Raw genomic sequence first — 25,612 nt, forward strand, 5'->3', positions numbered from 1 at the left:
CGGCCGGCTGCGGACGCTACGTAAAGGTTTTTGTGTGTGCTGTGTTGTGTTGTTTTTATTTTTTTTTTACACCAGTGATGATGCTCTGATAATAATAAAACAGGCGAACGGCAACGCCCGGATATTGTAATATTATTATTCGACTATAGGATACTGTTTGTGCGATCTCTAGAAGTATACTTTTATACACCGCCCCAAACACGGAATAACATTTGATCGTCCGCGGTTCGGCACCAGGTAAGCAATCGTTTATTGTTATGCATCTAAGTTTTCATCGCAACCGTTTTATGCCGGTCGTTAACGCCAAGTCACCAAGTGTTATTTGATGTGAAATATTCGTGCATACGCTCTTGACAAAACGGCGGTTATAATTATTTGTGAACTCGCCGCCTCGTCGTTAGCCTTGACCAACATAACGATGTACTATTTAATTTTAACGTTTAATAATATAATCAGTTCGTCAGTCCGACGAAAGCAAAACAGTAGTTTATGTAGTATTTACCACTCGTAGTCGCACTGATTCGACACAGTCGAATTTGCACATTAAAACTCGTTTCCGCCCGTCATGCAAGGGATGACTTCGATGGGGGAATGGCAACATTTCCGTTTGCTAAAGCTTGGAGAAGAGGGTAGATCCATGCTACCATGGGTCGGTTGTTTTTATTTTATCTCTATTTTTTTATATTTAAAATAACTTTTGCTTACTTTTATTGTTTCGAGTACAATTTTCGAAACTATGAATTTTTGTACCTATGTTGAAAGTGTTTGTGACGTTAGTGTTCACTGTACACATTAAGCCTCTGTCATTCCGACTTAAAGTCGTTCATTGTTATCGCGAAACCGAAGACAATATTATGATAAAGATTACGTCTTTTCGGGGAATACAAGGGCAACTGAAATACGAATATATTGTTCAGTGGAAACTTTTCACTCGTAAATTATAATTTGTATTAGGACCCACACTACCTTACGATAATAGATCGAACTAGACTCGTGTACCGATACTATTTTAGGATTGTGTTACACAATACGCGTTTGATGGTTTCGCGAAAGTCGCCCCCTTCAATGGGCGTCAATCGTCTTCGGGCCGGTTCTCCGTGTTCAATTTAAATCGTCCCACAGTGTTCTCCGATGTCTGTGCTCGTGCATTCCGTCCATGAATGAATTCCGTTTGTTTAACATTTATTAAGTAGGTAATAAAACAGGCGTTTCCGCTTGAAATTGTATGTGTTACCGATTACTGTTAATTGTACGCTTTCAAGTTTTGCAAGGTTAAACGTCAGTAGGTTTTATTTTCATTATGAGCTTTTTCTAAATGTATGGTTATCATGTACAATTAAAAAATATTATGTAAATAAATGCTAATGAATGTGAAAACTAAATAGATAAAGAATATTTCATTTAATTATAAATTGTTCTCATTCATAAAATCTTTAAAAACCCATTCATTTTATTCGCTATCAGTTAATCATTAAATATTTAATCGTAAATGCTTTACAGTGTTTACATTCAAATGATTTCAACTCAAAAATATGTAGGTACCTAAACCTAACAGATAATTAATTTCTACTAGGTATAATAACATACCAAATATTTTTCGAATTAATGATAGTATAAATACCTAATAAATATACCCAAATGTTTAAATGAAAGACGTAAGTACGTATTATATAAGCGGAAATCACTACTTTTTGCCAAATTACAAAAAATAAGTAATGCCAAATTATTTGCAATCAATTATTGTGTAATTATTTTTGATTTATATTTATACCTTGGTAACATTAAAAAAAAGCAATATTCATAAATTTGTAATCGACTAAACATTTTTTTTTTTAAATGTAAGAAAACAAAAATAAATAGTAATATATTAATCAAAATTGTTGATATTTTATAAAGTCTTGAAGGTATTAAATATTTAATATTTTCGATATTAATATAAAGACTACGTTAAAACAACTTATATATAATAAATAATTAGTAATCAGTCAGAAATTTATCAGTTATGTAAACCCGAATTTATCCTATTGTAATAATAATGGATAAAGTATTTAGTAAATATAATAAAGGAGTATATAGGTATGTTACTTATTGAATTTGTTTTGGCTAACAAACAATGGAGCTATATAAACTATTGTTCAAACGTGTTTAAAAAGAAATATAAAAATTAAAAAGAAGTTAACAGTGTCTTTCAATACTTATTGTAATGTAAGTAGGTACATAAAATCAAACAAACAGATAGATAGGTACTTTAGATTTTCAAAATAACATTATTTTCAGAATATAATAATCTACTGTAATTTACCTACTATATGTTTTTAAAAAAATACGAAATAAATTAACTTTAAAATTGGGTGTGTCTTAGTCTACGTAACATGGATTCAACTTTATTTTAACATTGTAAAAATACTTGGTGTATTGACACAATTAAATTAATAAATATACATAAAAAAAACTTAATTTTATTAATTACGATTAGTAAAAATACTCTTCGATTCAAACTGCAGCAATAAGTATAAACACCTAGGAAAAAAATGTAAAATAATAAGTTTTAACATATTAAATCTGCTTAGTTGTATTTTATTCACGTTAAAAAAATTGTTATAACCATTTGGGAAATTATTATTCGAGATCATGACATCATACTTACTGGTGGGTCATCGGTTAATGTAGTCTTGACGAGATTCCGCCTCCGCCAACTGAATACTTCCTTGATACTATTACAGTACGCCAAAAACATAAACCTACGTATTCAAATATTTATATGGTATTTACTGTTCCCCATACAGTAATTTTATACCATTGATTTTAGAACGTGCCTTACTTAACAATAATAATTTATTATTAATTGAATTTAAAAACAACATAGTATATTAAGCTTTGACATTTTTCTGAGTTTAATTACATTTGACATATTTATACGGTATAGTGGTGTTGACAAACCACATTCTGGCTATACGCCAAAGTTTTGGGAATTTTCTGAAATTTTAATATAAAAAATGAAAAATTTATATCAGTAGTTATAGTCATAAAACAGACAAAATAAAAAAAGAACAGACAGGTATAGCCTTTCAAATATTTATACTTAAAGTAATATCATTAATTAATTCTTTTTTGTAAATAAACGATAACGAAATGTACATGTCTCGAGTATATGTCGCCATTAATGTGTTAAGCCCACTCGACTTTTCTATGCATTTAATATTTTATGAATCTCTGGCGACTAGTTGTAGCCATCACTATCATCTCATAATTCAACGACACAAATACATATTATACACTATTCAAATTTAAAAATACATAAGCCATCTATTTGTTTTATTATGCAAATCAACATTGCTAATTTAAATTTATATTTCACCAAACACTGTTATCTTATTTGTTTATCGATAGGTATTAAAATTTAAAATATTTAAAATAATTAAGAACAATCTCTAATTAGTTTTGATTTGAACGTGTTCTAGATATTGAAATACAAAAATACTAGTAGTTAATAAATATAAGTGTTTGTCTAATGGTTTAATTCCCTTATTAGTTATTAATTATTACTTATATTAGTAAATAAGTTAACTAAGACGTTTTTAAATTTTAAACTAAAATGAAGATTTTATTTTGTGTTAATCTTCGAACTCATTATCATTACATATTTATATTTTATTACGTGAAATACCATTCTAAATAGTGATCAATTGATAATTTTAATTTTATTTTTTTTATTATTATTATTAAATTTAATAAATGTTAAATTGTACTTCAATGATTTAAATTGTTACCTTTAATCAATGTATCTATATTTTGTTACCATATTTTGATATACAAATTGTAATCAATTATTTTGTTGATACCTACTGTCAACTAAACATTTTTACTAAGTATCACTCGATTTTAAAAATACAAGTTTTAATCAATAAACAAAATATTTTTCGTATTTTACTATTTTTACGACAAACGTTTACCAAATTACGTTTAACATTGAAAACAAATTTTATTAAAGTACTTATTTTTTTTTAAAATACCAAGTGTATAATATATTTTGTTTAACGTACACAACAATGCCTCATCATAATCGTAACAGGCGCCACTTGGGCTATAAAACCACCCGATATCAATCAATGCGACTACGGTATAACGCTAAGGGTGAAGGTCTGCAGTATCTCGAACCACTACAGCAGTTGTCGCGTCATTGTAGCTTAAAGCGTCTGTGTGAATTAACCCTATTCGACCAGCTGATTCTGACTGAAAGATCGAATTCTGTCTGTTGCCTAATTTTTCATTATTATTTATATAAACTAACACATGATTATTACTTACTTAATTTTGTTGAAAATTAAATACTCAATAAAATATACCTAAGTAATTAAAAACCTTAGAACATTTTAAATTATGTTATTTTAATTAAATTGAGTAGATGTCTAATTAATTAATGTTATTATATGATACATAATATTGCTAGATTCTTTAATAATTATTACTATAATTATTAGTACCTACTTACGTTTATACTTATATTTATAAGTTAAGGAAATAAATGTATCAATAACTAAATATACTAAATACTAATAAAAAACGTTATAATATAATATTTATCTAATTTGTCTAACCAATGATTCTAGTATTTTAAAACGATCATCTTGACTAATTTTATTTCTGAATATCACCAACAATTCCGATAAGCTTAGGCAATAAGCTTAAGATAATAAATCTTTGTTAGAATAAATGTTTAGACATTACAATAATCGGCTTATTCTTCAGTTTTATTTTTGATGTAGGTGTAGTGTAGCTTACCTTACCTACATACTAAATGTGCTAGAATTGTTGGAAAATGAAAACTGTTAATTAAGTTAAAAAATATTCGATTTGAGTCAAAATAATCAGTGGATGTACTTTTATTATAAATTAAAAATTAAATTATTATCTAATTATTTAATATAAATATTCAGTGCTAATTACAACATGTATTTACAAATAATAGGTAGCTTATAAAAATTATTTTTTGTATAAGATATTTACTATTTAGAATAAAAACCAAATTAAACTCGTAATTATAATTAATACGTTTTTAAACTCGATCGATTAAAATTCAATCATTAGAATAGATATTATATTATTATATATTTATAATTTATTATAGTATCCCCTAGAATATCTAAAGTACTGTTTATTGTCGTGTATGTATTATTTAAGTATTAATGTATAATATAGGTTCGTCGAAACACTCAATACACAATCATACTACATTATACTATCTATCTATATTACCTTATTATTTGCCGTAAATTATGAACAAAATATACCTACCTAGGTAGTTATTTTATTAAATTCCCTCAGTAGTTATAATAATCTTATAATCTTATGTTCGAATTTATAATTATGTTTTTTTAACCTAAGATTTACTCTTTATTTATTATTATTTTATCCGCAGAGTATAGTACTAAAGCTAATTTCAGCGCACTTTTTGTGTTCTCAATTATTATTTCTGGAATATAATTTACTCTATTGCATTTGATATATTTAAATATATCGGTTACTTATGTATAATTCAGTTTATAAATAAATCTAATAAACAATTACAATTAGTTAAATCATTATGAAAAGTTCATAGTTTAACAATTACTATTTATTAGCTCTAAGTTCAACATTTAATTACTAATAAAATAATTACCTTACAAGGAATAAATTAATAAAGTAAAAACGCTTCAGAAAATATATAATATACTCCATATTTCAAATTATTATTGTTATTTATTATTGTTTTATCAAAAAAAAAAGTAAAAATATTAGATTTGCGTTTTTATATTATGATTTATTGACTTTTACTTATCTATTTTTATATAGGTACATATTTTATCCAATAATTTTTAAGCATACATTATATCATTGTTATATGTATGTTTACACTTTACAAATTGTAACAAAGTTAACCTTTAACGATTACAATTTCGGAAAATTTCGGAATTTTTATCTTTATTTCATTTACATAAGAGGTCAAAACAGATAATACTTCCTCATTATTTATATTTCTTTCATAAATAATTCAATTAAAACACCAAAACTAAAATATTTATAATATATTTTTATTTAGTATATTTTATCGTTCCAAAAATGGTTTTTATTATATACCTGTATAATAATTTTAAATGTTATGTACACGTATTTTGTTAATAAAGTTTGTACCTACTTACTTAAATAGTTTATTAATATTTTTTTACAATACAATTGTGTAATTTATATATAATAAATTAATAATAGTAGGATAATTATAAATACATTAATATTTCCGTTAACCGGTTAAATTGCCAAGAGTTCAAATTGAGTGCCTGTTGTCGCTTATAGTTGTTATATCATCGAGATAGTTTTTAATTTTACTATTATACTTATTAGTTATTCGACATAAATCAATAATAAATGTTATTTAAATTATTCTTTTGTGATAGTTTTTGATCTGAAAGTCCTAAAAAGTATTTCATCTTGTTCGGCGTTCTGATGTATATAGGTAGTCTGCTTAGATGCAAATTAGTTTTATTGATTACGTCATAACTATACACTTAAAAAAAATATGATGTATCCGCTTTCATGTAAATATGTCATATTTTTTTCTAATTTTGAAAAGTATAAAAATGTACGTCTGAAACATAGATATACCTAAAATATTCCTTTACAGTACTCGACTTCGCAAAATTAAAGTAGGGGGACTCTGTTAACTTTTTAAAAAAGAGCGTTCCTATCACTTGTTAAATGTTACTAAGCCATGGAGGCTACGCCCCCACACCCCCTATACCCCTCTTTAAATCATATGAAAAATATTTCTAAATAATCAAACTAAAAAAAAATTACTGTAAATATAATATTGTATATTTTTGTTATAACTAATATTATAACAAACTCTAAACTAACTAAATAAAAAACAATTTATCATAAGACGTATATTCTAGGATGCAATAGTAAGTAGAACTAATATAATGTAGAACAAATATTTTGTGGCACAATTTGTAGTGATGATTTAAGATAATTAGTTAAATAATAATAATAAATATCTTAATAATTATTAAATCTATGGTAAGAAAAATTATTATGATGTTATCACGTGCATTTTGATAAAAAATAAGAATAATGCAGACGATGCAGTATCCCCTGCGTTCTCCTTAAAAATAAAAGTAGGGGTATGCTAAAATTTCTGAAAAATTAGTTGGGATACTCCGTCCTTCCCCCAAATTGAGCACTGTTCCTATAGATTGTAGATAATTGACGTATGTTAAGTTATAACTCATAAGAATATAGCTAGATTTGTTTATAATGATTATATTACTATACTATATAAATAACATATCAAACAGTTTGTAACAGTTACAAAATTAACACTTTAACTGGGTTCGAGAAATCAATAGTTCATTATAAATTATTTATATTAGGAAATTTAACATAACATAAATATGATAGCCGATAGGTGTGTTTTATTAATGACTACCGAGTTAGTAGTACTAACTATAATAATAATAATAATGATAAAATTAAAACGAAATTTTTTTTATTATTTTTTTTAATGGATCATGCCATATGTTAGATCAATAATAATAATTATAATATCACTTTTTGTTTCTTTGACCTTTACAAGTTTCAATATTTTGTAGATACCGCTCCAACAGTAATATTTTAAACATACATAATCAGCTGAGTTGATAATTTAATTATCTTATTTAAATAAAAATGTAAGTACAATTTGTCAATTAAACATTTTATCCATTGATACATTACCGTTTACGATGGATTTCGCCGAACTGCTTTTTGTATAGAAGTCTTCAGTTATAACTCGGCGCAACCGGTTTTGATTTTACTTCTTTACCAGGTTCTTGTCTTCTCAATACGAAGCCGTTCAACGAATAATATATTCCTTTAGCGATAATTATTTTACTAATTCTAGTAACTAGTATTAAACCTAATGCGATACCATACAATTTTAAGCGATGAAATTAATTTTTAATGTAATGTGTTTACTACGTATTATGTATAATATAATTTTTTAAATTATTTATTATTAGTTATTACATTTCGTACCAATGCATCAGTATATATATATATATATATATATGCCCTTCTTAAAAATAGGAAAAATCGTTGAAATGTTTGGCAAAAATTAGTTAAAATTATAGTCTCTGTGATAAATGTAGACGTGTAGTCCGGTAGTAGGTCTTATAACTGAGTTGACCGGAGTTGTCGCTTTGCCAAACATGGTAGAAGTAGAACCTAATGTTATTCTCGGTGCATTCCTCCCCCGTATAAAGGCGCTCTAAGTTTTTTTTATTCGTTGGGGACCAACGTTGTCGGATTTTTCGTGTGAACAGGGAAATATTATTATTGTAATAAACTCCGTGCCTCCGCACATTAGAAACGTTGGTGCTCATTTTTAGGATATTATATACAAACCGTTACCGCCACCGTATATTATGTATAATGTATACGTACCGCCACAGAGTTGGGCCGCCATTAACCGCTTGCACGGAATTCTGAGCGTGTATAAAATCGATAAGTAACGCCGCCGTCTCTCCGAGGCCAGTGGTTTCCAAAACGGAAACGAAAAACCGCTGCTTTTGTTCGGTCCGCGTCGTTGACGTTAAAAAATGAAACGAAAAAAATAAAAAACGAAAAATATGTCACGGTGGTTGAACTTGGAGGCCGATTTGGTATATTGTGTATATATTATTATGGTTTGCGCTATAGAAAATAGTGTTGGCAGATAAACAATAATATAATTTATAATTATTATTATCATCATTAGGTACTCCTGTTATAAGTTATAACGATAATATTATTTTAACAATATCCGATGACAACTACCGCGTGTATATAACGCATGTTTTAGTGAAAGAGTGAGAGGAGGGTCACTTCTGCTGGTCACTGTGGTAAGAACGTGTTCATACATACAGTGTGTTTTAGTTGAACGACCTGTGTTCGCGTTGCGTTGCTTTATTTTACGCGCGACACATTGTTCTGCTGACGGGTACCGTTACGGACGCTGTGTACGCATGGTTCGCGATGGTCGGGCGGTAAAAGGATCACGACAGCAACGGTGATGACGACAGCACAGTAATTAGACGCACGTAATTTTGTTTGTTTAGAGAGGAACGAGGGCTCTTATTCAATATCATATGGTGTATATTGTGTCTATTACAACCGATTTTTCACCAACGAAAACTTTTTTTTTTAGCAGAACAATGTAGAAGAAAATTTATAACAAAGCCTAGTGTGTTTATCACAAATTACAATTATTTCACTTTCTGTAGACTGTAGTGAGTAGGCATATGTTTATACACATCATACTTATTACAAAAATATTATATCTCAAGATTATTTGGAATTAGGAAATTTGGTTTTTTTTTTAATAATCGTAACATTATCAACGCATTCTGAAACACGAATTGTTTTGTTTTCATTATTATTTTTATTACTCGCTCTGGAATTTATTACAACATGCGGCAATTAACCCGAAGACCGAATTTTTCCCTTTACTTTGTCTGTGTAATAAAATCATAATATAACTGTGTTTTTTTTGCAGCTCTCGCATTATCGTATTTTATGGGTGTCTAATATTTGACAATGTGATAAGAATATAGACATTATGTCTGTAATGCATTCTGATTAAACTTTCAGTTTCTATTTTTGATATTGGTTTTTTGTTTAAAAACTTAAAGTATTTTCTTAGAAGGTGGAGTTCGTCGTTATATACCTATACTTATATAGTTATGTATATAAACACCAACAATCTAATATATATTTTATGCATTAAATGGATTGTTTTACGGCTGCGCGTTCGTTGGGTGTGGCACCCAAATGAAGAACGGCGTTTTCCTTGACAGGCAACCATCGGGTCTTGCCCTGGATAAATAAATTGTAAATTTACGCACGGTATCTGACCCATTACTGAACACATACGTATACTGCCGAAGTGCCGAATTATTATTCTCTCTTGATGAGTAAGCGCCAATATTATACAATGCAGTACAACCGTGTGATGTGCATCTTATATAAGAAATAGCTAGTTCAATATTATCATAACTCCGTTACAAAAGTGTTGGTAAACGATTTATATTAGAAACATATTTTATATTTTATTTTTTAACTTTTGTTTGCGTATCATTATTATTGTGTTATTTATATTTTATATCCATTTACTATGGTTTCGATATAATTAACTTATTCACCGTAGTTGGACTTCGTGCGTTTCCGATTAAACTACGGTTTACACAATTTCATTTTTTATACAGGTATACTATATATTATATAATATGTATATATATTATATTTACCAATGTCAAATCGTACATTGTTATTGAACATATTATAAAATTGTATATATTCTGACCGTAATAGTACTATAATGATAATCGTAATGACAACGTGGTTTAATGATGGTTATAATATAAGTTCTAAAACATCAACGGGACTACGAGAGTGCATAATTAACGATAAACAAAACGCCAGATGTACCAAGTACACAATATTTTACAACTAGCTCAATCAATTTACACACAACTATAGTTTCTAAATAATGACGTATATTATATAATCATTATATTTGTATCGTTCTAAATATCTATGCAAAATGGATTTACGTGCATGTACATTGTGCGGGCAACGAATCTTTTGTTGCATGATGAAATAAAGACTCCTAACTATTTTTTATATCATATTTTAATAGTGTATAATTATTGAGTTATAATTTAGATTACCCATATTTATTTGCCTAAAATATATTATAATATACAGTAATATAATTTTCTTCTTGGCTGAACACTTCTAACTGCTTGCGGTATAGTTTTTTACTACAAAGATCAAGTAGCTATTTTATCTTCGCTTATTATATCTATGTGTGAAATTAGTACATTGTGAAATACGAACGTGTTTTTTATTGGATTCAATCCGAACGATGACGAATGAACGAGAAGAAGGAAAAGAAAATTATGTTATTATAAAAAAAATCTGGGCCAATTGCTCTGTATAAGTATTATGGCTGTAGCTGATACCACCAAAGGAAATTTTTCACTGTTCTTGTTGTATATTATTTTCCCAATGACGTCCATTTTGAGAGAGAGCAAAATAAAATACGACAATTTTATTATTATTATTATTATCATTAACAACTTTACAGGCCAAATGCGCTGCTATGCCAGTGACTGATGACTAGTAGCACGCAAACTGTACCGATTTAAAACTAGCCATGTTCATAATATAATGTGTAAATTGTATACTGGAAGGGCACAGGCCCCATTGTGTTAGTATGACTGTTTTAAAATTAATCTATTTCAATTTAACCGCAGCTGGTGGATAAAACGCCTACGTTGCATTTTTTCTAGGACCATTTTTTTCAATATTTATTTTGGAAATGCATGAACTATATTATACAACATTCTGAGTTTTTTTTTACTCTTAATGACTTTTAGTCACACGGTGAAAATAAATAGACATGTATTTTTTCATTGTACTTTGTATTTAATTACCAAAATATTATATTAAATTGTATCATTATAATATGATATTATATCATGTTTTTTTATTAGATAAAAAATATATATTAACAGTACTTTCAAAATTAAGTTTAATGAAGTATATAGTGTTACTTCAATATATTATTTATTTAAATTTATTTGTAAAAAATAAACCCTTTTGCCCCTTCCTTCGCATTACATAACGTCTCCTATACGCATCCGTTTAGTAGCGTACGTATCCCGTGTGAAACGAATGTTTCAATTTTAAAAATATTCTCAACAGCTTTGAAAAGCGGTTACTGAATTCTATTTTTGTTCGTGCATTGCCTTGTAACTGCTCTCATGTTATGTACTACTCCTACCACGAATTTTTTTCGACCAATTCTTATATACGATATTTTATGTACACTCACGTGGTATTGTTCGTTAAGTCGATTTTAGTCGGATTTCGTATATTATACGGACGGGGCAAGCAAACGTAATAACACATTAATAGGAAGACAAAATTGTAATGTCAAAAACAAAAAGTATAATGATCCTATTGGCTACTTCAAATGACTGTTTAATTTTTAATACTAGCAACTCCTCTGTCTTTGTGTGATGTCTGAAGTCTAAAGATCTATGCTTTCAATTGCACGTAAATATTAAAATTAAATTGAACCGTGTGTTTTGAAGAGGTTAACAGAGGTGATTAAAAATAATAAGGCAAAACGTTCATTTTTATATTATTTTAACTGCATAAATATAATATACATGCGTATCCCACGTCATATTATTATGTATGATGATAGTTAGTTAGGTTAAAGTATATAATATGTTTGAATTTAATGCACGCGTGAAATTCAGTTCATGTTCTAGAATTTTGCATGCGTGCTTATGCTCATGTACGTAGACATGCAGTTATAAACGTATGTGCAGGCCATAATTGTATAGGATATCCGGTAACAATAATACGTGATTGATTTAACTTCTAGATTATAGAAAATACTATTATTTTCCACTGTATAATTTTCTGTATTTCTATATGATATAATCTGATAAATTATCTTTAAATCATTATTATATCATAATATGAGTTTTACCTATTAAGTACTATTCAAGTAATTATTTTTTTAAATAATTATAATTAAATATATAATTAGTTGTTACTAATGAGTATTTAAAGTTATAATTAACTATCCATTTAAAATTCTATATTTGTACATCGAAACACTCCGAAAAATGTTTTGCCTTTGAATATGAAATCAAAAATAATATATTGTTTTAAGAAAAGTAAAAAGTAAGAACTTGGAAAATGATATGAAACGATGTTAAAAAATAATTTCAACTTTTTTCAAAAACATTCGAAATACGTTAATAATTACGAAATACAAACATAATATTATGTATTATTTAGAAGTTTGCTTTAACTATGTAAGTGGATTACGATTTACATTTTTCATGTTACAGATATAACAAACTATATAGAGGTATCTGGCTGTCATGACGACAGATATCTCGGTGGTCCGGTGGGACCCGGCCATACAACAAGACGGAACCGGTATTGTTGAAGATTATGAATATGACGGTGGAAACTCTTCTTCCAGATTATTTGAAAGATCCAGAATTAAAGCTTTGGCTGGTAAGTTCTGCTTTTTTTATTAACCCAAAAACAGTAAAAAAATAAAAACGAAAGGAACAGTTATATCTTTTTATCGAACGATGCTTTATTGAATATGATTGTAGTCTGTAGAGACTAGAATGTAGAGAATAGTCCTTCGGTGTATGCGCAGTCATCTCTCAAATTTAGATTATTATTCATTTTATCCTTACCTGATAGGGTTTCTGTATTTATATACGCGATTAACTGTGCTTTTCAGACGAAAGAGAAAGTGTACAGAAAAAGACGTTTCAAAAATGGGTAAATTCGCACTTGGTTCGAGTACACTCTCGAATTGGAGATTTATACATAGACCTCAGAGACGGAAAAATGCTTATAAAACTATTAGAAGTTCTTTCTGGAGAAAGATTGGTAACAACTATATTAAAATAAATATTTGTTATACGATTTTTAACATGATTATTTGTATACAGCCAAAACCTACCAAGGGAAAAATGAGAATACATTGTTTAGAAAATGTAGATAAAGCTTTGCAATTTTTAAAAGACCAAAGAGTACATTTGGAAAACATGGGTTCTCATGATATTGTTGATGGAAATCCAAGGCTTTCGTTGGGTCTTATATGGACAATTATTCTTAGATTCCAAGTATGTACTATTTTTAATTTCCACTATCTAATATAATAATAGAAAATATATTTATTATATGTCATATTTAAATTTAATATTAGATTCAAGACATTACCATTGAAGAAACTGACAATAAAGAAACAAAATCTGCAAAGGATGCTCTACTTTTGTGGTGCCAAATGAAAACAGCTGGCTACCACAATGTCAATGTTCGCAATTTCACAACTTCCTGGCGAGATGGTCTTGCATTTAATGCAATCATTCACAAACACCGCCCTGATCTTGTACAATTTGAAAAACTAAGCAAAACTAATGCCATGTACAATTTGAATAACGCGTTCAATACGGCTGAAGACAAATTAGGAATTGTAAAATTATTGGATGCTGAAGATGTATTTGTTGAACAACCGGATGAAAAATCAATTATCACATATGTGGTTACATACTATCATTACTTCAGTAAAATGAAACAAGAAACAGTTCAAGGAAAGAGAATTGGTCGTGTCGTTGGTATAGCTATGGAAAATGAACGTACAGCCCAAGAATATGAACGTTTAACTAGTGACTTATTACAATGGATCAAGCAAACAAAAGAGTCATTAGCTGAGAGAAAATTCTTGAATTCTTTGAATGGTGTTCAACAGCAATTACAACAATTTAACAACTATAGAACTGTTGAAAAACCCCCAAAATTTGTCGAAAAAGGAAATTTGGAAGTGTTGCTTTTCACGTTGCAATCTAAAATGAGAGCTAATAATCAAAAACCATACACTCCCAAAGAAGGAAAAATGATTTCAGATATTAATAAGGCTTGGGAACAATTAGAAAAAGCAGAACATGAAAGAGAGTTGGCTTTAAGAGAAGAAATTATAAGACAAGAAAAACTTGAACAGCTAGCTCAAAGATTTAATAGAAAAGCAAGCATGCGAGAGACATGGTTAAGTGAAAATCAACGGCTAGTTTCTCAGGTTAGTTTTTAACTAAATCAACATTTTACTTAAAAATAAATTGGTTATATAATGCTTACAGGATAATTTTGGTTTGGATTTGGCGGCTGTAGAAGCAGCTGCAAAAAAGCACGAAGCTATCGAAACAGATATATTTGCATATGAAGAACGAGTAGAAGCAGTTGTAACAGTGGCACAAGAATTAGAAACAGAGGACTATCATGATATTGTCCGTATAAATGCAAGGTAAATTTTAATTTTAAATATAATTTTTAAATAATTGCTTTCAGTATAACTTTTTTTATTTCAGAAAAGACAATGTTCTTCGTCTATGGAACTATCTTCTTGAACTCTTAAAAGCTCGTCGTCATCGTCTAGAGTTGTCATTACAATTACAACAAAACTTCCAAGAAATGCTATATATATTGGATTCTATGGAAGAATTGAAAATGAGACTTTTGTCTGATGATTATGGCAAACACTTGATGGGAGTTGAAGATCTTCTTCAAAAGCACAGTCTCGTAGAAGCTGACATTAATGTTTTAGGAGAAAGAGTGAAAAGCGTTGTGCAACACTCACAACGTTTCTTGGATGAAGAAAATACAGAAGGTTATAGACCCTGTGATCCAGCTGTTATTATTGAAAGAGTTCAGGAACTTGAGGACGCTTATAGTGAATTGGTCAAATTGGCTGTTGAAAGACGTGCTCGTCTTGAAGAAAGCAGGAAATTATGGCAATTTTATTGGGATATGGCTGATGAAGAAAATTGGATTAAGGAAAAAGAACAAATTGTTTCTGCTGGAGATATTGGTCATGACTTGACCACTATTAATTTGTTGCTTTCAAAACATAAAGTAATATAAATACTTGTAAATATTTAGCAATCATTACTTACTATTGTTTATAATTTAATAGGCACTAGAAAATGAAATACAGAGTCATGAAAGTCAATTGCTTGAAGTGGTAAAGGTTGGAGAAGATTTGATTAATAGCAACCATTTTGGTGCCGATCGTATACAGGAACGAGTATCCAGTACGCATTCCATGTGGGAACATTTAATCGGCTTAGCCAAACAAAGGCGCAAACGTTTGGAAGATGCAGTTGATTATCACCAAGTAATTTAATTTTTTTCCTTATCAGTAGCTATTTAAATATTTTATATATTATTTATAGGATAATTTAGTAAATGCATATTTTGATTCAATAAGCTTTGTTTTTATATTAAAATACCTAAAAAATGGTATGATGTTTACCTAAAAAAATGTATTTACTTTTAAAATAAAATGAGCTAGTCAAATCAATGAATTATGTCTATGATACAAGATTTAATGCATTTTTATGTTTTTCTATGATGGTTGTTGAAAATTCAATATTTAAATTTAAACAATTTATTTTATGATATTTTAAAATTAAATTAAAAGTTTTACTGCATAATGTTTGCTTACTTTGTTATTTTATACAAAAAATGCATATTTAACAAATTTAAGTATTTTGAACAATTATTAATATCATATTAACTATTAAAGTATACTTTCATGTAAATAACATTTTCGACTACTTTTTCTACCTTTAATTTTAACTAGTTATAAAAAGTTTCTAACTTTAATTTTGACTTATTACAATCTATTGTTAGCATTAATATTAAATTAATTGTTATGAATGTTTTTGGAATTTTTCACATTTCAAATTATTAAGAGTTTATTCGAGAGTTATCTTAACCTTTTTTTTTTATCAACAATTAAATTGTATATTATTTTAAAATAGTGGTTTGCTGATGCTGATGACGTTGACATTTGGATGTTAGATACTCTAAGATTAGTGTCTTCAGAAGATGTTGGCCGAGATGAAGCTAATGTCCAATCATTGTTAAAGAAACACAAAGAGGTATTTGTTATTAATTTTATATATTTTATTGTTAAATTTGTATATGTTTATACATTTTCTTTCTTACTATTTATAGGTTAGTGAAGAACTAAAATCCTATTCACAAACTGTTGAAGCATTGCGATCTCAAGCCAATCAATTAAGTGCTGAACCAGGTGCACCAACAAGTGGACCTGAAGTAAATGAGCGTATGTCATCAATTGACAAGCGCTATAAAGAATTGGTCGAATTAGCCAAACTTCGACACCAGAGACTCTTGGATGCTCTTTCTTTGTACAAGCTTTTCAGTGAAGCTGATGCTGTACAACAATGGATTGGAGAAAAGGTAATTAGTAAAACTAAAAAATAAATGATTTATTACACTTATAACTTTTTACTTAAACTTACAATGTTATATCTAAAATTTTTTTTTTCAAACTTAAGAACCGCATGTTGGAAACCATGAGCCCTGGAAAGGACATAGAAGACGTCGAAATAATGAAACATCGTTATGATGGTTTTGATAAAGAAATGAATTCAAACGCATCACGAGTTGCAGTTGTGAATCAACTAGCACGGCAATTACTTCATGTTGAACATCCTAACTCAGATGAAATCGTAAACAGACAAAACAATGTAAGTCATAAAATTGTGCAATTTTCATCCAGAAATAAATTCAAATATTTTTGTTTATAGTTGAATCATGAATGGGCTGATTTACGAGATAAAGCTGAAGCCAAACGTGACCAACTTAATTCTGCTCATGGTGTACAAACTTTCCATATTGAATGTAGAGAAACTATTTCATGGATTGAAGATAAAAAGAGAATTTTACAATCTACAGACAGTCTAGAAATGGACCTTACTGGTATAATGACTTTACAGGTAAAATTAGTTTATTCTTTTTATTACTGTATAAAAAATTAAAAAATGTATTGTTTTTATTAAATTAAAAAATAATATAATTACTTTCATCATTTATTACAGCGTCGTTTATCTGGTATGGAAAGAGACTTGGCTGCCATTCAAGCCAAATTAGACTCATTAGAGTCTGAAGCACAAATGAATGAGAAAGATCATCCTGAAGAAGCTGCTGTAATCCGAGAAAGAATTGAAACAATCCAAAAAGATTGGGAAGAATTAACACAAATGGTAAGAAAATAAACTTTTTATTTTAACTAAAGATAATATAATTTTTATAATTTCTCAGTTGAAAGAACGAGATTCTAAACTAGAAGAAGCTGGTGACCTTCATCGTTTCCTACGTGATTTAGACCACTTCCAAGTTTGGTTGACCAAAACTCAAACTGATGTTGCTTCAGAAGATATTCCCTCTTCATTATCAGATGCTGAAAAGCTTCTTTCCCAACATCAAGCAATCCGTGAAGAAATTGATAATTATACTGCTGATTATACTCAAATGATGGAGTATGGAGAAAAAGTTACAGCTGTGAGTACAATTATTTATTATCAAATTTATTATTATATATAATGTATAATTTCATTTTTAGGAACCGGGAACACAAGACGATCCTCAGTATATGTTCTTGCGAGAGAGGCTCAAGGCTTTGCGTGATGGATGGCAAGAATTGCACAAGATGTGGGAGAATAGACAACAACTTCTTTCCAAATCACTCAATCTGCAAATGTTTAACCGTGACGCTCGTCAAGCTGAAGTATTACTTTCTCAACAAGAACATGCTCTATCTAAAGATGAAGTACCAGTAAGTTAAAATATTCTCTCTTCTTAAAAAATAGAGATATTTTTAATTTTTTTAATTTTTTCTAGTCAAATCTTGAACATGCTGAAAACTTAATTAAACGTAATGAAGCATTCATGACCACAATGGAAGCTAATGAAGACAAAATTAATGCTGTCACTCAATTTGCTAATAAACTTGTTGATGAAGACCATTTCGAAGCTGATAAAATTAAAAAGAAAGCAGCTTCCATACATGAACGTCGTGATGCAAATCGTGAAAAAGCCCAAGAACTTATGGATCAACTTAAAGATCAATTACAACTTCACCAATTTCTCCAAGATTCTGATGAATTACAACAATGGATCCAAGAAAAGAAATTTACAGCTCAAGATGAAACGTATCGAAGTGCTAAGACAGTACATAGTAAATGGACTCGTCATCAAGCATTTGAAGCAGAAATTGCATCCAATAAAGATAGATTAGATAGAGTACAGCAATCAGGAGAGGAATTAATGAAAGAGAAACCTGAATTGGCTCAAATAATTCAACCAAAGATATCTGAAATGTTAGGTCAATTTGATGATCTTGAAAAAACTACAAAAGAAAAGGGTGAACGTTTGTTTGATACTAATAGAGAAGTTCTTATACACCAAACTTGTGAAGATATTGATTCATGGATGGATGACTTAGAAAAACAGATTGAAGCTGCTGATACTGGAACTGATTTGGCTTCTGTCAATATACTTATGCAGAAACAACAGATGATAGAAACTCAAATGGCTGTAAAAGCTAAACAAGTTGTTGAATTAGAAACACAAGCTGAATATTTAAAAAAAACCGTTCCTGAGAAAGTTGAAACAATTATTCCAAAGAAGACTAAAGTAGAAGAAAGATTTGAACAACTTAAGGAGCCATTGAAAGTAAGGCAAAGACAGCTGGAGAAAAAGAAAGAAGCATTCCAATTTAGACGAGATGTTGAAGATGAAAAATTGTGGATTGCTGAAAAGACACCAATGGCTACATCTACTGAGTATGGAAATAGTTTGTTCAATGTCAACATGTTACAAAAGAAAAATCAAGTAAGAAAAATTATATAATATTTATATATTTGTACTAATTTGATATACTATTAGTATATTTTTATTATTAATAAAATTATTTATCATTATTTTTAATTTTATATTTATATTTTAGTCTTTGGGTAATGAAATTGATAACCATGAACACCGCATTAATCTTGTCTGTGGCAATGGCCAAAAGTTAATTGACGAAGGACATGAAGATGCTTCACAATTCACAGACCTCATACATGACTTAACTCAACGCTGGCAACAACTTCAACAAGCTGTTGAACATCGTAGAAAAATGTTACTTCAATCTGAAAAGGCCCAACAAGTATGTTGTATAATTATTAATCATATTAAAATTAATTTTTAAAACATTTCAAACTAAACAATATTTAAAATATAAAATATTTTTAAATTAATTTATAGTACTTCTTCGATGCCAGCGAAGCAGAAAGTTGGATGGGTGAACAAGAATTATATATGATGGTGGAAGACCGTGGAAAAGATCAGATTTCAGCACAAAACTTAAAAAAGAAACATGAGTCCTTAGAATTAGCTGTTGATAATTATGCTGATACAATCAGACAATTAGGTGAAACTGCTCGTCAACTTACAAGCGAAATGCATCCTGAAAGTGACCAAATAGCTGTAAAACAATCTCAAGTAGATAAATTGTATGCTGGGCTAAAGGATTTGGCTGGAGAACGTAGAGCTAAATTAGATGAAGCTTTGAAATTATTTATGTTGCATCGTGAAGTTGATGATTTAGAACAATGGATTGCTGAACGTGAAATTGTTGCTGGTTCACATGAACTTGGCCAAGATTATGACCATGTCACTGTAAGTTATTTATTTTTCTCATAATTTCTTTCGTATGACACTTGTATCATATTTTTAAAGTTATTATTCAAATCTTTTTATAGTTGTTATGGGAAAGATTTAAGGAATTCGCTCATGATACTGAAGCAACAGGTAGTGAACGTGTAGCAACAGTTAATGGTATTGCTGATCAACTTATTAACATTGGTCACAGTGACTCGGCCACCATTGCTGAATGGAAGGACAGTTTAAATGAACAATGGCAAGATTTACTAGAACTAATCGAAACTAGAACACAAGTAAACAACTAACATATTTTTTTTTATTTGTTACTAAATAAATATTATATTTTTAGATGTTAGTTGCTTCACGAGAATTACATAAATTCTTCCACGATTGCAAGGATATGGTTAGTCGTATTGCAGAGAAAAGTCATGAAATGTCTGAAGATCTTGGTCGTGATGCTGGTTCTGTCCACACATTACAACGTAAACATCAAAGTTTCTTACAAGATTTACATACACTCAGCACTCAGGTTCAAACTATTAGCGAGGATTCTGCTCGATTACAAACATCATATGCTGGTGATAAAGCTAAGGAAATTACTGGACGAGAAGCAGAAGTTGTAAATGCTTGGGCTGCTTTACAATCGGAATGTGAATTGCGCAAACAAAAATTAGCCGATACTGGTGATTTACACAAATTCTTCAATATGGTCAGAACATTAACCTTATGGATGGACGACGTTGTAAGACAAATGAACACATCAGAAAAACCAAGGTAATTTTATATTGACTTTTAGAATTTATTATGACATTATAATTCTTATCAATATTTTTAGGGATGTTAGTGGAGTAGAATTGTTAATGAATAATCACCAGAGTTTAAAAGCAGAAATTGACACCAGAGAAGATAATTTCACAGCATGCATTTCCTTAGGAAAAGAATTACTTTCAAGAAACCATTATGCTTCTAATGAAGTAAATAATTATTTGATTTATATAAATAAATATATTATTAATATTTATTTATAAACTGTTTGATTTTTTTTTAGATAAAAGATAAATTGATGTTATTAAATACCCAGAGAAATTCATTATTGAATAGGTGGGAAGAACGATGGGAAAATCTTCAATTAAGTTCGTTTATGGTAAATCATTATATATATTATTGTTATATTAAATATTTATTTTATAGTTTTGGAAGTATATCAATTTGCCAGAGATGCTGCAGTTGCCGAAGCATGGTTATTAGCCCAAGAACCATACATTATGAGTCTGGAATTAGGTGTAAGTTAATTTAACCAACTTTTTCAACAAAATCTATAATACTAGACTATTTTCCATGGGCATTTTTGTAATAGATGACTATTGATCAAGTGGAAAATTTAATAAAAAAACATGAAGCATTTGAAAAGTCAGCCATAGCACAAGAAGAGAGGTTCTGTGCTTTAGAACGATTGACGACTGTAAGAATAAATAATAATTAAAAAATAAATAATTATTTTAATAATATTTTAAATGTTATGATTCATTTAGTTTGAATTGAAAGAAATCCAACGTAGAAAAGAAGAGGAAGAACGAAAACGTCAAGAAGAGTTAGCTAAACAAGCAGCTCAAGCAGAAGCTGAAGCAGCTGAAAAAGCTGCGTATGTTAAAAATTATTTATACACTTTTCACTAGAAATATATTTGTTTAAAAATCTACATCTTGCTTGCATTTTACAGTGCGGAAGAAGCATCAGAAGCTGATGGAAAATTAGCTAAAGATGGAGAAGGTCGTCCTGGTAAGTTAGCTTTTGTAATTTTAGTTTTTAATTACAATAATCATAATAATGCATGCAAAATAATGGGTGTAAAATATGTGGTTAAAGTATGTGGTGGTGCTTAGTCATATAAAAATATTATTTTCTAAATAATAATAATTATTATTTTTAGAATATAATTTATTAACTATTGAATTTATAAATATCCAATAAAAATGTTTATAATTTATTTTAATCTAAGTGCCCCATTAAACAGTATACATATTTTATATATTCTGTTGTTGGATAAAAATTAATTAAAAGAGAAATATGTATAATATTGTAAAAAAAGTATTATGAGTATATATAAATAAAATAACAAATTAACCATGCACTCGAGGGTTGTTGATATTGTAATATATTTATTGTTTATTGTATCAAGTAATTGAATGCATTAGAGATGGGATCAAACCAATGATGTGATGTAAATAAACACAATAATGGTTTTAAAGCTATTGCAAATTATTAATACACAATATAATATATTTGCATCTGTTTGATTTCATAATTTTCCATGTGTAAATGTATAAATATATAATATTATGTGTATAGCAATGTTTTATCAATATAAGTTATTAAATTGTTAATATTTGTATTCTGTATGAAAAAAATTAAGTTGTTTTATTGAATAAATTAAAATATTAAGTAGGGAACTCAAAATTCAAAAAACAATATTGACACATGTATAATATGAACATATTGTTTTCTGTTATTTGCACGCTTGCATTCTCTAAATCTAACATTAGCGTCAATACGTAAACCTCCACCCACTAACCTCGCACTGACATCGCCCATCGAAAAACCGACCGCAGGTCAGTTAATTTAATTTTAAAAAAATCTAATATTTGTAGAACATATTTATTTTATTCTATTATAAAATATTTTGCATGTATTTTACTTAACTTTGTTGAAATATATTATGGGTATATTATATAGAACGGCGCTATGGTATTGCATGACTCGCTAATATAATTCAAATTGTAGTAATAGCAATAACTTATTATTTTTTTCGGCATGAAGTTGAATTGAAAGTGTTTGTTATTAACATTTGTAGTGCATGAGAGCTCTGCATCGAGTAGGAAGAGCATTGCCAGTCCCGCCGCGCCCGCGGGGGTCGCTAGATCCGCATCTACATTACCCTCAAGTAAGTATTTCAGCTATCTCAAGCTTGCTTTTAATTTAATTATATTTTTTTCATTTTTGAAGTTTAATCGTTAGCATGTGAACGTGCTTTCTCATGCTCTGACATGATACTATGTTCGATGACGATTATTTTTTAGTTTGCTTGTTTTGTAAAAGTATTTCTGTTTGTGTGTGTATTTTAAAACGTAGCTTCGCGAAGCCAATTAGTCAAAGATCGCAACAAGGACAGGTCGCGCTCAAAATCACCGTTCCGCAGTTTCCGGTGGAAAAAATCACCGCAAAAGACCCCGTTGTCTGCTGTGTCAGCTAGTGACGACGAGGCCACCGTTGAACCGACTTCAGGTATTGTAGTCTTAAACATGATGCGAAGGTATCCATCGTATGTATACTTGCTTGTGTGTAAGTCTTGTGCATGGTCATAAGCTATACAATTATATACAATGATTAGCATGGCATAGGAGGAAGAAGTTTTATGTATACACGGGAATATACCGTGTATGGTATTCATCCATTACATTTGTTTTAATAGTGCTCTGTTGATCGTTGTTACAGATCAATCAGCCACCGAAGCTGATGGTGAAATTCTTGAAGGAATACTCAACAGGAAACACGAATGGGAATCTACCACGAAAAAAGCGTCCAATAGGTAAAAGATGCTCACATTATTTAAAAAAAAATTTATACGCGAAAAATTTTGCTTTTTTAACCTATATAGATGATAAATAATTTTTCTATACATTTTATCGTTATATAACATTTTAAATATTTTAATTCATTCATAAAAATTGAAGAAAAAAAATGACAATGGCTTAATCACTATATCATTTTAATTTCTAATTCACGTATAGGTATTTTGGTATATTATTCTGTGTACAATTTGTGTAGTGTATAAAGATAAACACCATAGTTCGTGGTGTACATGTTAGCGAATTCAACTTAGTGATTCAAAACCTTAGACTTAATGGTTTTTTTCGTTATATTTTTCGAGTTTTATCTTATTTACTAATAAAATATTGAAATATATAAATATACTAACATAATATTTATTTTAACACAATTTAATAATATATGTATATTGTATATTATAAGAATAATAATAAAAAAATTTACTTTCCCGGCAAAATTAAATTGGAAATACTTAGCCCTCCTCTCCCAGGAATGTATTAAGTGTGGGAAGCAGGGTTCATTACCTTCGACCATCATCAACTTGAATCATTGATCAATTAAAAGCATAAATATTTTTAGTATCACACGATTGACTTTGAAAATATAATATTTACCCCTTCCATTCTCCTAAAAATAAAAAACACCACTGTAATAATATTAAGTTGTGGACATGGCAATAATAATTTAATTTACAACAGTACAGCGAACAAAGAGAATCATATTTTAACTATTTTATTGCTTTAATATATTAGTATGTTACTGGCTCATTGCTTACTGCTATTATATAGGCCCCTTCCTGTATTTACTTTATAATGACGTGTAAAAATATTACATTAACCCAACGTTTTTCCGTAGATCTTGGGACAAGGTGTTTGTGTGCGTGCAGGGCACTAACTTGGCGTTCTACAAGGACGCCAAGACAGCCAAAACGTCGCCTGAGACGTACTTCAAGGGCGAGGCGCCCATCGACCTACATGGCGGCACAGCCGACGTGGCTACCGACTACACTAAAAAGAAATTCGTGTTGCGCGCCAAATTGGCCAGTGGGGCCGAGTTCCTGTTCCAGGCCCGCAACGAGGCCGAGATGCGCCAATGGGTGAGCACGCTGAAGAACGTGTGCGAACAGGACGCGGCCGGCACGCAGTCCCGATCGCAAACACTGCCCGCGGTAGGCGACAAGCGCGACGAGCCCAAGCGCCGCAGTTTCTTCACGCTGAAGAAGGTGTGAGGTGGACCGTCCTAGACGTACCATCGCGAGACCCCCTCATCACCCCCCCCCCCAACACACAAATCCAAAATCGGTGTCGCTTGCGCGATCGTATTTTTTATTTCACGACCCGAACACGCATTCACTTCAAACACACACACACACACATACACGCTGCCTCCGCCGACTCGTGTCGTATATTATATTATTTAATATTAATAATATTGTATTTTCCTCGCGCCGTGCGCGCGTCTCTTGTATTTTATTTTTATTTTATTTTTATTTCGTTTCAACGCCGTTCGTGTGTGTTTACCTTTTTAACTGCCTTACATTGTATTATCATCATCGACGACAGCTATATAATAATAAGAAGAATTATACTATATACATTATATTTTATTCCTTTATACTCGCTTTGAAAATAAAAAGTATATATATATGAATATGTGTGTATACTCGAAGAGGTAGCTCCCAACAACGTTAGGTTTTTGTTTTTTTCACTCCACTCCAACGTTTTATTATTATTTTATATATATATATCTATCTATTCTATGTGTATACCAATATTAACCAAAACAATATATAATGAATGTTTAGTTTTTTTTTTATTTATTTATTTTAGATCCTAGAGATGTTTTATTTATTTACTGTATTTTTATTTATTTTTTTTTTTAACGCCTATTTACA

General features: G+C 29.5%; 1 protein-coding gene across 4 annotated transcripts; it reads left to right on the plus strand.

The window, feature by feature from the left end:
• LOC113554853 (spectrin beta chain) lies at nucleotides 1-25,612 on the plus strand. Of its 4 annotated transcripts, XM_026958917.1 has the most exons (30): nucleotides 1-237; nucleotides 12,927-13,098; nucleotides 13,337-13,488; nucleotides 13,551-13,724; nucleotides 13,808-14,674; nucleotides 14,736-14,899; nucleotides 14,964-15,507; nucleotides 15,569-15,769; nucleotides 16,419-16,538; nucleotides 16,615-16,863; nucleotides 16,962-17,153; nucleotides 17,214-17,402; nucleotides 17,505-17,669; nucleotides 17,728-17,967; nucleotides 18,029-18,241; nucleotides 18,307-19,299; nucleotides 19,415-19,615; nucleotides 19,714-20,127; nucleotides 20,211-20,405; nucleotides 20,462-20,886; nucleotides 20,948-21,086; nucleotides 21,161-21,245; nucleotides 21,304-21,395; nucleotides 21,470-21,574; nucleotides 21,645-21,754; nucleotides 21,833-21,891; nucleotides 22,964-23,053; nucleotides 23,242-23,394; nucleotides 23,605-23,698; nucleotides 24,574-25,612. In XM_026958917.1, exons 2-30 carry the CDS (start codon nucleotides 12,960-12,962, stop codon nucleotides 24,944-24,946), a joined length of 7,137 nt encoding a protein of 2,378 aa, XP_026814718.1. In that variant the 5' UTR covers nucleotides 1-237; nucleotides 12,927-12,959; the 3' UTR covers nucleotides 24,947-25,612. The 4 variants fall into 4 exon arrangements, with proteins under 4 accessions (XP_026814718.1, XP_026814720.1, XP_026814719.1 ...); XM_026958919.1 differs by lacking the exons at nucleotides 22,964-23,053; nucleotides 23,242-23,394 and adding an exon at nucleotides 22,656-22,721; XM_026958918.1 differs by lacking the exon at nucleotides 22,964-23,053.

This window comes from Rhopalosiphum maidis, chromosome 2 (genome assembly GCF_003676215.2).
Source record: "Rhopalosiphum maidis isolate BTI-1 chromosome 2, ASM367621v3, whole genome shotgun sequence".
Taxonomy (NCBI): Eukaryota; Metazoa; Arthropoda; class Insecta; order Hemiptera; family Aphididae; genus Rhopalosiphum; species Rhopalosiphum maidis.